The following is a 14,785-nucleotide window of genomic DNA, read 5'->3' as shown; positions in this document are numbered from 1 at the left end:
CAAATTTCACTTTTCAGTCTGGTAAGTAATAAGTGAAGCTGGTAATGCTGTTTGTGGAGTTGTTAAATCCTCCTCTGCTGAGATCTTGACAGATTTAATGTCTTCTTTTATCCTCAGGTGATTTCATTTAAGACTTTGTGTCTGACTGTGTCTCTGCTCGTCTCTTTTTCTATTATTTTCTTTCCTTCAGTGATTCTGCTTGTTAACAGGCTTATTAAGGTTGAGATGACTCCATATTCAATATACACAGATTTTGTGATTCAGATAAAGTCCAGTTCTGGTTTATTTATTTGCTCTTGGCTGACATGTGGCATTGCTATGGCCTGCTTGTGGCCCAGATCTGGCAAACAGGAGTGGGCCACCCAAGGGTCGTCATTCCACGCTGCATGTGGGCCAGATCCGCATCCCACAAGTGCCAGATGTGGGCCAGATCTGGGCCGAAACAATGTTGCTATCTGGGTTTAGCTGCCATAATTTGATGCCAATATGTATGCAACAAAGATGTCGCCCACCTAGTAGTGAAGTAGAAGAAATAGGGTAGGGTAGGGTTTTAAAACTATTATAGACAAAAAAAAAGTGGGAGCGAGACTTAATGCGTGTCTACGCCATCTCACCAAACCGGAAGTCCCCCCAATACTTTTTCATCATATACTGTATTCATGAGCATGTGAAAAAAGTGAAGGGTAAGTGTTGATGTGATGGTATAGGCCTACATAGCCTAAAAAAGCAGATGTTAAATAGCCTACTATATGGCCAAAAATACATGGACACCTGAATGCACCCATGTGTGCTTTTTTAAACGGTAATTTCAAAACTTTATTAATATAGGATTAGTCCAACATTACAATTTCATTCTTTGAAAGGGAAGGCTTTCGGTCCCACTAAGCACGTTTTCACACATGGCTTGTTTTGAGCGTTTGTTTCAGAACCTGGTGTGTTTTTTGCCTTATTAGTTGTGTTAGTTTAGGGCCTATATATAAACACGCCATTCACGCTCAATTGAAAACAAACTCTGGGGTGGTTCGGTTGAGGTGAGAAAGCAATCCGACCCAACGGCCCAACAAACCAAGCAATATAATAATTCAATACGGGATCTGCAGCAGTGTCTGATTCTGTAAGTGAGCATTTCGCAGTTGAAAACCAAAGAGTGCCTTCACATTTTAAAAATTGCTTTTCTCCGTACATTATGTTGTGAACTTTTTCCTTCTCAAGTGTAGAAAAGATAGAGTTGCAGACCAGGAGATTGTTGAGGTATAAGTTCTTTATTTTTCGTCGCTGTAGTCATCTCAATCAAGTCTAATCTAAGGGAACTTTACATTGCAGTTTATATACATTTCAAGGGGGTGATTAATTTCATAGAGGAGGGGACTCTTGAACAAAACATGTAAAGGAAAGTACATGATTCAGCTGGTTACCTGATTTCATCAGGTAACAGTGTAACTCAGAGCCTTGAGTTGCTAATCCAATCAGCCTGATTAGATCAACAAAAGGCCCAGCTGACCTTTGAGATGTGACAAGAGGTTAATGTCCAAAACCTTGATTGCCTCAAAAATGGAAAACAGTGTGTGCACTTTCTCAGTTAAAATACTGTTGAACCTAAATTAAAACATTTAAATAAATTTGTAATCCTACAATTACAAGAATGCTGTCCCAACAAAGTCTTTATTCCAGTTATAACTGTGTTATATATCACGACAGCGAGAGATAATGCCACTGTAAGCGTTAAAGGGGTTCTATTATGCTTTTTCAAATTTAGTTAGTGTGTGATGTTGCTGTTCGAGGATAATAAAGATCTGCAAGGTTACAAAGCTCCACTCCAAAGGGATATAACAGAATCCACTTTCCAAGAACTACAACGAAAGACTCGTTAGGACTACAACACAGTTTTTCCAGGCTTTGAGAAGTCATAATGTTACTCATTTAAATAATCTCCACCCGTGGAATATGCAAAAAGGGGACGAGGCCTGGTTAAACTGCATTGGAGAAGAAAGTGTTGTCGCTATGTCCAAGAGACACTTACTACCATAGTAGGAAAAAAAATAATACTTGTAGTCAATGGGGCCAGATATCTGCTTGGTAACAAACATTCTTTTAAATATCTTCCTTTGAGGGTGAGTAAATTACATTTTTTTTATGGGTGAACGTGTCTTTAACTATGCAGGCCCTACATTTAAGTTAATGATTTGGGTTTTTTTTTTCATCGTAAGCCAACTTATAGGTTCGTCACCCAAAAATGAAGTCATTAATTACTCACCCTCATGTCATTCCAAACCCGTAAAACGTTTGTTCATCATTTTGATTAAATCTGAGAGCTACACGCAACTCCATTTGATGCTTCAAAAAGCTCATAAAGAGATACATCTAATCTAAATGAATTGAGCGTTTTAGTCAAATTTTCTGAAGAGACAATCTCTTTAAATGATGAACAGATTAAATGTAGGCTTTTATTTACATATAAACATTGATCAACTTACACATCACTCAGTTGGGGTAAACTGAAGCTCAAACATGCAAGAAGGCATTAGGTTTATTCTTGTGTGTTACGAAGCCATTTGAGCTTCTGAAAGAACCAATGATATTTATGTTTCGAAGATGAACGTAAGTCTTACGGGTTTTGAACGACATGAGGGTGAATAAATAATTATGATACATTTTTCATTTTTGGGTGAACTATCCCTTTAAGATTTGTCACTGGAATTCACTTGAATTAAAGCCATAGTTTACCAACAAACAAGTAAACATTAAGTCATCATCTACTCACATTCATGACATTTCTATTATGTTAACACTGTGTGACGAAGAGACCAAAGTCATTTACTGCAACAATATCCGGCTGTCAACTGCTGTTAAGTGGGCTGAACAATAGATAAGCTGATTGTTTTGTGAACTGAATCAATTGACTCATTTGTCTCCACAAAGCAATTCATTCACACATCACTGTTAGTGTACAGAAAAAAGTCATACATGATGTATCAAGTTGGAGAACAGATTTCATCCCTTGATTTTGTCATAATTAAATTAAAAAAATGATTCCAATATATTTGATTTATATTGTAGTAGTTTTTCCTTGTTTGTTTGTATTGATATTGTCATGGAACAGAAGAATGCAGGCAAAGGTAAAATCTGAATGGAGTGTATTGAATGACACTGGTTATCAGCAGGTGAGTCTCTCGATTACAGATAGTTCTGGTGATACTTGCATGTGAATGAAAGTCTTATCTTTTGTAGGTGACAGAGAGAAGTGACCAGAGAGAAGTGACCGGAGACTGGCAGACGATGACGAACAGGAGACTGAAGATGATGAAGGACGAGACAGTTCGATGTTAGTTTTTCTTTGATAGATTACACCTCTCTTGGTGGGTCGAAAGTGTTTTGGAACCCCTGTCCTAGTTATGAAGTGAAGTTACAGAATCATAGTCTTGCTGATCTAAGAGTTTCAGAAAATAATTTGATCAGAGGCCAACTCTTTTTTCAAAATATAAATTTCCTTGTTGTCTCATGAATGTTTTACTCATAGCGTATTAATGGAAACCCTAGATCATGAAGGGGTTTCTCCTTAAATTTTCATTTCCTTCTTCCTTGTACAATGATTATCCACAAAGCCGCATGCCCTATATCATGTAGGTCCTCACCAGGCTGCCAAAACAGCTCTGATACATTGAGGCATGGATTTCACATGTCCTCCACAAATCCTCTGAATGTTTTATGTGATATCTGGCACAAACATAATAGCAGCAGATCCTCTAAGTCCTGCAAGTTGCGAGGATGGGTCTCCATGGATCAGATTTGTATAAATGTCTGTTCCCCAGAAACTATTCACCTGCACCTCATCCACCTGATCGTAAAAAACGTGATTCATCAGACCAAACAACCTTCTTCCATTGGTCCATTGTCCAGTTCTGATGCTCAGGGTCTACAGCATTACAGTTGGCCCCAATCCCGAATAAAAATGTCACTAGGCAGTTAGTTAGTACATTTCAAATTGTGCTCATGCATAAATTCAAATGGCAAAACTTTAGAAACATTTCTTCCTTGTTTTTCTAGATGAAAATCCCTTGATAACCCCTCTCTGTATGAATGAACAACAGGATCTATTAACTATAACCATAGTGACATTGACTGAAGTAAATACAATTTTAAGGTCTTATCACATTTGAAAAAGTCGAGGCGAATGTTCATTCGTCAAATTAACCAACAACAGCTTTAATACCTGAGTGAGAGCGAAGCATGTAAGTTGCCCCAAAGACTTTATATAAGAGACTTCGGTCGCACTTACATAACACTAACAGAGGCAGCTTCGGTGGAAGACAGTGACCAGATCTAAAGTTCACCAGTTGTCCTTCCTTGCACCACTTTTGCTAAACAAAGCACACCGGGAATACCCCACAAGACTTGCCATTTTGGAGATGATCTGACCCAGTCATCTTTGTCCCTGGTAAAAGTCACTCAGATCTTTTCGCTTGCCCATTTTTCCTGTTTCCAACACATGAAATTTAAAAAATGACTGTTCACTTGTTGCCGAATATATCCCACACCTTGACAGATGCCATTGTAACGATATAATCAATGTTATTCACTTAACCTTTCTGTGGTTTTAATGTGGCTGATCAGTGTATGTCTTGCATATCGACAGTTACATTTATGGTCTTTGTGTGCTGTAGGTCAACTACTGTAGTTCTTTCGCACGGACACCTTTTCCTTATGCGTATTGTGTGCATGAGCATTAAACTAAACCCCCTAAACTAATGCCATTAGTTGGAAACGGAATTCTCTAGAATGTCGCTGTATAGTGTGGCATTACAAACTTTCTTCCCTATAATTGTGTGTCTTAGTATAATCCGTTTATTAGTAGGGATTTACAACAGTTGTTTAACTATGTAATAGCATATCCGGTAAATCGCTTAAAATACTTGGGAAACTCTTTTCATCATCAAAGGGAGTGGGAAATTAAACTGAACATGGGCAGGTACATGATTTCTGTGTAAAGATTAATATAGAGGTCACAGCATAGGAACCAGTTTAAATAATAGCATAGTGCTCCCTCCCATCTGGTTATAAGGCTCTGGTCTGTTTTACATATGGTTAATCAAAGGTTTTTGCTGCCTTGCAAACATCACTATGGAAAAACAGCAGAGACATGAATTCAGGTAATCATTTTTTGTTTTTCATTTATCAAAATTATATGAAATAATAAAAATGTAGATCTCCACAAACATTTAATTATGCAGCTAAAAGCTTATTTTTGAGTTGAAAATTTTTAATTATCCACTTTCTCCCAAATTGATTTCTTTATAAAGAACAATTATGTACCTATTCCTTCCTTCAATGTCTCTAGCATGATAAATACCAACATTTTTTGTACATCTTTTAAATTTCTCATTCAAGTGAACTTTAAATTTTCCATTAAGCTATTCCCTTTTTTTTTTCTTCCCAAACAGGCGATCTTGGGATGCATGCAGAGAAGTGCCGATCATTCAAGATGAGCAGATACCAAAGAAACGAGTGCAGTGTTTGAAATGGTTCTCGTGTGCCATTGTTGGCGTACTTGTCTTTGCCCTTGCGCTGCTCAGTAAAGTGAGCTGCTTTATTAATCATTGGCTAATCATTTTTGGATGATAGGATAACAATTAACTTGTCTATTGAATATTACACAAAACGGCTTGGTTTGTTCTTTCTTTACAGACATCATTTTTGCTTTTAATAACCTTTGGGAACAATAAAACTGAGATTATATGTTCAGATAAGAAGCCGGCCGCCCTACTTGGCATTGGCTTTGTTCTGGTTGGGCCGAGTGTTCTCCTTTTGCTAAAAAGCACATGGAAGTTCATTTTCAAGAGTGCAGCCATGCCCTCTAAAAAAACAGTCTTTTGGGTAAGCAAAGAGTTTTTGTTAAACAGATTTATAGTAGCAGAGAAACTGATTGTTATGGCAGTAACATTTCTGACTTGATTTGATCTTTGCTCTAGGTCCTGTGTGTTGAGTTTCTGGTAGCATTGGGAGCTGCAATTCTAACAATAGTAGCCATGCCACACTTTGACATTGTCACTAACGTGATGATCCTAAACAGTGTGAGCATCCTGTCAGCAGTGTTCCAGGTAGTCGCTGAGTGCCTCGCCAAAGAGAGGAAGCGGCTTATAATGCTCCCCGTATGCTCCATTTTCTTAATCGTCCTGGGTTATGTGCTTTTTGCAGTCAGTTATCTGGCAATTGAAAGATCCCCTCAGATGAGAATATCAATTGGCCTTGCCATTGTGGGGTCCATCTGTGTTTCCATGAACTGGTGGGAAAACTACAGCACGCTCTTCTCCATCTCATCTCTAGATGACATTTCCAAAGACATCGCTCAGTCCCGTAATGTGGTGTGCATCATCTCCAGTTTGATGAGAATCCTGATTACTTCAGCTGTGGTTGGAGCTTATGTTCCTCTGTCTGGTCAGAACTGGAAATCGGTCAAATCCGTCTTCGAACCAGTTATTATTTCATTGGTGGCGCTCCAGATTTTATCCTCTGCACTGTGCCGCTGGTTTGTAGTTGTGGCTTGCAAGATGCACTCCCTGCACCGTAGCTTCGCCTTGCCCATTTACCTGGCCTCGATTGCAGTTTTGGCAGTGTTTTTGATTCCACTTGCATTTAAACTCCCAGAGTCTAATCAAACTCCTCCTTTTACTGAGAACATAAAGTCGAAATCCAATGATACATTGTTGCGGTTGATGTTGACTGATGCTACAAAAACTCTAAGTGCCAGGTACATTGTGGAAAAAATGAGTACAGGAGGACTGGCATGTTTGATCTGCTCTGCTCTGAGCTGGTGGTTGGGACTCATGCTCAGTACGTTTTACATCTGGTTCCTGAAGATCCATCGAATAGAAAGAACCCAAGATCTGTTCGTGCGACGCATGTATGAAGGAGCGTTTCTGGAACAGTCCATGTTGCTGAACACCCGTTTTGAAATCAGAAAGAGAATCAAGGAGAAACGGTGGTAAGTGTTTCAACTTTCTAAGTATGGTTGCATATTGTTAAAATCAGCCAATATTAGAGATTTTTAAATTATCTGTATCGAAGTTGAATATGTAATTGTGCATTTACATTTATATTATCTGACTCTTACTTCATGTCCATCTACAAAAAAACTAATAATTTAATAACACCGTTAAATGCAAAGTAATGCAATACCCATTTTCATACTGTAAGGTTGCGATGCATAGTCACTTGTGTCATTAAAAAACATTATTTTACTTTTTAGTGCTTTATTTTTAATATATTTAGACAAATTGGACAAGCTAATCTTAATCAAAGCATTTTACACAGTAAATGTGTTCCCATTAAAATGTACAAATGAGATTTTCAGAGAACAGTGAGATTAAAAGGAGAGCAAATGGAGTTTTGCTAAAGTCAAATTAGCACGGCTACGCCTTTTACTGTATGTCAACGAACAATCGATTCACTAGCTTCTAATTATACAAATGTTAGTAATTAAATTATATGTATCTGAGAGCAACCTCTGAGCAATTACAATTTTCCTTTGGATTCCTTAATATGGATTTCTTAATATGTGTTCCTCAGCGCAGAAGAAACCATCAGAGTGTTTCTGTGTGCAACGATGTGGCATGAGACCTACGATGAAATGATGAAGATAATCATCTCTATGTTCAGGTAAACATACACTTACTCATTCAGTCTCAATTTAATTGTACTTGTACTTGTAATTGAATACTATTTCTTTTACCACCAGGCTCGATAAATACAGGCCCAAGACCGACCAACACAGTGATGTCGAGTTTGAGTTCCATATTTATTTTGATGACGCTTTCATGGATGTTGATAATGGAAGGCAGCGACATGCAAATGAATACGCTGAAATTCTTGTGGATGTAATTAAAGAAGTTTACACGTAAGAATCTTCTTTATTTTGATCTGTTTCAGGTTACTGAGAATTTATGGGAAAAACTTATCTAATAATACTTCACCTGCATTAGCATTTTTAGTGAGGAGGATCCATGTATATTCAAGCAGACGCCAGCCCTACCATGGCAGAAGATCATAAACACCCCGTATGGAGGTCGTCTGGAATACACCCTTCCTAAAGGCAATGTGATGATGGTTCACATCAAAGACAAGCAACTTATTCGTCACAAAAAAAGATGGTCTCAGGTAAGGGACATGCAGCTAAACACAGGTTCAGATGTTTTTTTCGCCTTTAACTTCACTAATCCTCTGTGTTTGCAGATAATGTACTTGTATTACATTTTTGGTTGGAGACTTAACAGACAGTACTTCAAAATGTTTGAGGGAGGAGAAGGACTGGATGATCTTAAGGAGAGACTGAAGGTTAGATGGTAACACTTTAGAATAATGGTCCGTAGTTAACAAGTAGCTATGCAGGAAGTAATAGGTAGTCCTGCATTAACACCGAACTTAATACTATTAACTAATATGGAAGCAATATTAACTAAGCAGTAAGTAATATCTAATTTTGTACAAAGGTAGTTCCTTGGTAGGTATCTGATTATTACTAAAGAAATATTACCTCATTGAGAACTACTTGTGAACTAAGAAAGAATAACCAATTAATTACTAATCACAAAAGTAACATGTCTAAAAAGTGAACAATTGTGTTTTTTTTTAACTCTAACATGGTCATAACATTTCAGAAGCGTGTGCCTCAAATGGGTTCTTTGTGGAAACCAGTTTATGAATATTATATTCCCCAAATACATTAGCTACAGGTTGAGATTGTGACTACTACTCTTACCAAAGGATGGACGTATGTTCTCTGTTTAATTCAAACTCAAACATAAAATAATACTAATAATGATAATTTGTTTAAAATTGTAAATAATTAGGAAGTGATGCTGACATGATTGGATTAGTTCACTATTATGAGCTCTTTTGAGTGTCAGTTCAATATGTCTCAGACTCCAACGACCTACCTTTATGTTACAGTAGCCGCCTGAGGAGGACTTCTCTTTAGGATATAAACATTGATGTTCTCTTGTCAAAAACAATTTGCATCCTTAATGAAGAAATTGGCTGCATTTATGTTGCGATAATCGCAAAAGCACATCTTCCAGATTACAATGTTTGTTTGAATATTACTAGTGCCTCACAGAAATGTATGCCTGTACAGTATGTGTCAAATATAAAATTAAATAACTTGTATTACTTGTGAAAAACATGCTAACTCCTCACTAATTACTCAAGCGTTACCATGTCATCCCGCAGGATCTACTAGTGATGTGGCCCATTATTTTAAAGTGAAAAACATACTAACTCCTCACTAATTACTCATTCTATATATTAGTGTTCGAGGCACAAGCTTCTGAAATGTTATGACCATGTTAAAAGTAAAAAAAAACACACAATTGTTCACTTTTTAGACATTAATTGGTTATTGTTTCTTAGTTCACAAGTAGTTCTCAATGAGGTAATATTTCTTTAATAATAATAAAATACCTACCAAGGAACTACCTTTGTACTAAATTAGATATTACTTACTGCTTAGTTAATATTGCTTCCATATTAGTTAATAGTATTAAGTTCGGTGTTAATGCAGTACTACCTATTACTTCCTGCATAGCTGTCTTGTTAACTACGGACCATTATTCTAAAGTGTTACCGGTTGGATGCTTAACTTTAAAATTCATCACTAGTATTTCTACAGAATAATACAATATCAGCTAGACTCTGATTTGTTTTTTAATGCTCATTAGAGAGAGAAGGAGAACACTTATATTTTGGCCCTGGATGGGGATACTGATTTCCAGCCATCCGCAGTCATGCTGTTAATTGACAGACTGAAACTCTACCCGGAGGTTGGGGCTGCCTGTGGCAGGATTCATCCAACAGGCACAGGTTGGATACATATATATTAAGTATAAACCATTGTTATCGGGTCATTATATTGTTTTTGATTCATTACTTTAAAATGTTCTAAATATCTAGAATACTCTACCATTCAAAGGTGTTGGTAGATTTGGAAGAAGTTCTGTAAGATTTTATTATAAATAGCTGTTAACTTTAAGGAGTACACTACTATGAACTATATGAAGCTAATAGGCATTGACTAAAAGCCCTAAAACTCTAATATGACTGTTTTTACTGTATTTTTTATCAAATAAATGCAACCTTGGTGAGCATAAGAGACTTCTTTCAAAAACATTTTAAAAATCTTCCAGGAACCCAAACTTTTAAACGACAGTGCACATTCTAGAATGGGTTTTAAAGTATGAGGCAGAGAAAGTGTGAAGAATAATTAACCAGATAAAACTACTAGTAATAAATGGAATTAGAAAAAGCATTCAAAGAGAATCAATATAAATCAATTACAATTAAAACAATTTATAAAATCAAGATAACAACCAAATATGTCTGAGCTGCATGTATCATCTGTAGGGATAAAGCCAGTTATGATACCTATAATCATAGGTGGCATTTTCCACCAAATTCATCTGTTATTGGGTAGAAACTAGTCGCAAATATAGACATGCACTCATCTTTGAAAACTATGGAAACATCTACATTAAATATGGTACGATGTTTAACTATTTCGCCACTTGATGACCATTGTAAAATCTGAGATCCACACATCTATTCTAAAGAAATCTGCACTTGCGACTACTTATGTATAGGTCTACTATAGATTATAAAGGTGATTAACTGACTAATAAGATATTATGCTTAAAGGGCCCATGGTGTGGTATCAGAAGTTTGAATATGCGGTAGGCCACTGGCTGCAAAAGACTGCAGAGCACGTGTTCGGCTGTGTACTGTGCAGCCCTGGATGTTTCAGTCTTTTCAGAGGAGCCGCACTCATGGACGACAACGTCATGAAGAGGTATACAACTAAAGCAAGTGAAGCCAGCCACTACGTCCAGTATGATCAAGGTAATGTCTACATGAAGGTAACCACATGACAAATAATATCAATCAGCCTAGACTAAACAAATTCCCCCTCTTTTCGGTGTAACGTCAGGCGAGGACCGCTGGTTATGCACTCTGCTTCTGCAGCAGGGGTGGAGGGTTGAGTATAATGCAGCATCTGATGCCTACACCAATGCGCCTCAGGATTTTAAAGAGTTCTACAACCAGCGCAGACGCTGGGGACCTTCTACCATGGCCAACACCATCGACCTCTTGGGCTCAGGAGGACTGACCTCTCAGAGGAACAGCTCTATCTCAAAACTTTACATCTTGTACCAGATTATCAGCATGGCAGCTTCCATCTTGGGCCCTGCCACTATCTGTCTCATGATATCAGGTAAGGTTTTGCTTGCATAGAACAATTTACAGTAATTTATTTGTTTTTGGCCCAAAACAAAGTGCCTTTAAAGGACTATTAAAGTGCTTTCTTTATCTTGCAGGAAGCTTTGTGTTCATTTCGGGAATGAGTGAAAATATTGCTCTTGCTTTGGCCATAGCGCCCCCTACTGTCTATCTCATCTTATGCTTCAAACTGACGTCTGACATGCAGATTAAAATTGCAGCAATTATGAGTGTGTTCTACGCATTTCTCATGGCGGGAACAGTTCTCTGCATCATAGGTAATTGCTATGTGTTTTTTCATGCGTAAAAAACTATTAAGAACATCAACATTTTTTGACCACATACTTTCTTTCCTCATCTCTACTCTCATAGGGGATTTAGTGAGGCAACAAACTTTTCTGACCCCCAGTGGTCTGTTCCTCCTCGGCATGGTGGTGTTGTACATCATTACGGCAGGTTTACACCCTCAGGAGTTCTCACTGGTCATCTATGGGTTGTTATACTTCCTCTGCATTCCCAGCGGGTATTTACTCTTGGCCATTTACTCTATAGTCAACATGAACAATGTCACGTGGGGCACTCGTGAAACCGGTGGCCAGGCTAAGACTACAGCAGTCGATACTATCAAGAAGAAGGTCATGAATGCCACATGTTGCAAATGTCCATGTTTGGAATCTGAAGAAGATTTGAGCAAGGAGATACTCCCTGCAGAAACCATAACAGAAACCGAAAAGCCACACATTCCTTTGGAAACACAAAGGTAAAAAAAAAAAAAAACTACTACTCTATACCACAAATTCATATTGTTTCATCCCATTTCTATCCACCTGGGTATAATTTTTATATAGATTTAAAAAAATTGAATTAATTACCTTCAGTTTACAGTGGATGTTTTAATACTACTATCTCTAATAATAATACTGTATTCCTACAATGTAGGGCAGAGGAGTTCCCACTCAGTGCTCATCAAAGTAAGTATGACTTCCATACTTAATATCCTAATATTCTGGCTGTTGACTTATTGAATTAGATTACAATTATACGGTTATATATTTTATTCCAAAAGCTTGGATTGAACATCTGCAGATGAAATCTTATGACTTTCCCTTGCATGAATCTGCACTTCCAATGGTAAGACAAATTGGAAGAAATATATATTTATATATATATAAATAATATTATATATTATATTATATATTATATTATATATATATATATATAATATTTTTTTGTCTGTGCTAACTGGCCCAACTTTGTGCCCTTAGTTGCTGCAGATATGTCAAGTGCTGGTGCATAGTGCACACACATAATATACATTTAATGTTTCATCACATGCAGGATGAAATCGATTTCTGGAGAGAATTACAAAGAAAATATCTAGAACCTCTTAAAGAGAATAAAGAACAACAGGAAAAAATGGCTAATGATCTGAGAGAACTTCGAAATAAGGTAAGCCTCGTAAGCTTGTCAGTGTGCAAAAATGCCTTTGTATGTGGTTTTGTCTATATTCTCTGGAACAGAAAAGTTTTGTCTTCATGCTGTTTTTCTGTTCTCTTTCATATAGGTTACATTTGCCTTTTTCTTCTGCAATGCAATTTGGCTAGTGGCAACTTTCTTCCTTGAGACAATTGGTGACTCAATCTCCATAAAGATCCCAAAAATTTATCCTAATGGGACTCGATCCCCAACAGAAGTTTTTTCCATTGATCCAATTGGACTGATGTTTCTACTGAGCTTCGCATTATTGCTGATTGTGCAATTTATTGCAATGCTATATCACAGGTAACTAAACATGCACAGAAGAATAAAATCACTATCACTGATTTTTTTTATATGGTTAAATTTGCCAGACCTTTTTGTTTTAGTGTTTCACTAAAAAAACAAAGTGAGATCATACTTCAGTCTAAAGTCTGAAGATAAACCGTTCCGTTTTATTCCTATTTTTAGTAATGGTGTATTATGTTCTTTTGTTTCAGAATCTACACATTAATCCATTTTGTGGCGTATGCTGATACAGAAATTAAAGCTTGTAGAAAGCAGTCACATCAGGTGAGCCAATGGATCACACACTAAATTGCCATTTTAAATGTTTTTTTTTAGTTTTATTATTAAAGATGTCCACGTCTCAATAGGCTGCACAGATCCAGAACTCAAACCCCCAGTATGAGACGTATGATCCAGAAACAGCCTTATGTTATCAGAACCACTCTGTTTTGAGGAGAGCTGTGACTTCAGTATAAGGATTTGTATTTCATTCTAAAGGTTTATTGTCCTATGTTTATGTTTATTCTTTATTTGATCAGGGACAATGCACAAAAAAAAAAAAACATTAGTCTAAGTAAGAAGAGATGTCATGTGCCAGGTTATAGCAAAAAGATCCTAATTTCCACCCGCTGTCCCTGGACAGGTTGATGTTATACTTACAGAAATTCATAAAATATATACAGAATAATACATGGAAACATTACTTCACTCACATCATAAAAACACTCTCCAGTTCAGGAAACTATCCCTGACTCACTCACGATTTACATCACAGTTCACATCATAAAAACACTCTCCAGTTCAGGAAACTATCCCTCACTCACTCACGATTTACATCACAGTTCACATCATAAAAACACTCTCCAGTTCAGGAAACTATCACTCACTCACTCACGATTTACATCACAGTTCACATCATAAAAACACTCTCCAGTTCAGGAAACTATCCCTCACTCACTCACGATTTACATCACAGTTCACATCATAAAAACACTCTCCAGTTCAGGAAACTATCCCTCACTCACTCACGATTTACATCACAGTTCACATCATAAAAACACTCTCCAGTTCAGGAAACTATCACTCACTCACTCACGATTTACATCACAGTTCACATCATAAAAACACTCTCCAGTTCAGGAAACTATCCCTCACTCACTCACGATTTACATCACAGTTCACATCATAAAAACACTCTCCAGTTCAGGAAACTATCCCTCACTCACAATTTACATTGTTTATATCACAGTCATACAGTGCGTACAGGTTTGTTTTGATAATAACCACTGTTTGGCCAGGCGTGTAAATGTACTATAAATTGTGCATGAAATAATTTCATTTGGAAGAGTGTTCCAGAGGCTCGCTGCTTTATATGAGAACGATTGTTGACCATATGTGGTTCTACGTCTCAGAACGCTGCACTCTCCTCTAACTGTCGACCGTGTGGCTCTAGATGTTCTCTCTGAATTTAATGTGACAAATTTTCTCAAAGGGGGAGCAGCGACGTTATGGATCATTTTAAATAAAGCAGACATTTGATTATATTTAAAAAGGTTTTCAAAACTCAAAATGTTATATTTACTTTGTACTTTACAATGATGGTACTGGAAAATTATCATGAATTTTCATGGCCCTTTTATATAATGATTCAAGTAGTTTTAACGATGTTTTACACGCCTGAGACCAACAAGACATGCAATACAGTAGATGTGAAACAATCATGGTATTGAGGTATATATTGAAGGCTTCCATAGTTAAT

The 14,785-nt window shown here is 37.0% G+C and overlaps 1 protein-coding gene across 1 annotated transcript; it reads left to right on the top strand.

Moving 5' to 3' along the window:
* Window positions 1–4,735: 4,735 nt before the first annotated feature.
* LOC143721389 (chitin synthase chs-1-like) lies at window positions 4,736–13,787 on the top strand. Its single transcript, XM_077211692.1, has 19 exons — window positions 4,736–5,147; window positions 5,439–5,574; window positions 5,683–5,871; window positions 5,967–6,979; window positions 7,564–7,653; window positions 7,733–7,891; window positions 7,977–8,151; window positions 8,227–8,328; window positions 9,711–9,852; window positions 10,684–10,884; window positions 10,973–11,257; window positions 11,361–11,540; window positions 11,635–12,022; window positions 12,202–12,233; window positions 12,329–12,393; window positions 12,601–12,711; window positions 12,827–13,044; window positions 13,239–13,311; window positions 13,395–13,787. Exons 1-19 carry the CDS (start codon window positions 5,119–5,121, stop codon window positions 13,500–13,502), a joined length of 3,696 nt encoding a protein of 1,231 aa, XP_077067807.1. The 5' UTR covers window positions 4,736–5,118; the 3' UTR covers window positions 13,503–13,787.
* Window positions 13,788–14,785: the final 998 nt, after the last annotated feature.

This window comes from Siphateles boraxobius, unplaced genomic scaffold (assembly GCF_051911475.1).
Source record: "Siphateles boraxobius isolate OS27281-9 unplaced genomic scaffold, OSU_SipBor_1 66, whole genome shotgun sequence".
NCBI classification, from domain to species: Eukaryota; Metazoa; Chordata; class Actinopteri; order Cypriniformes; family Leuciscidae; genus Siphateles; species Siphateles boraxobius.
This window is presented reverse-complemented; position numbering and strand designations above follow the sequence as displayed.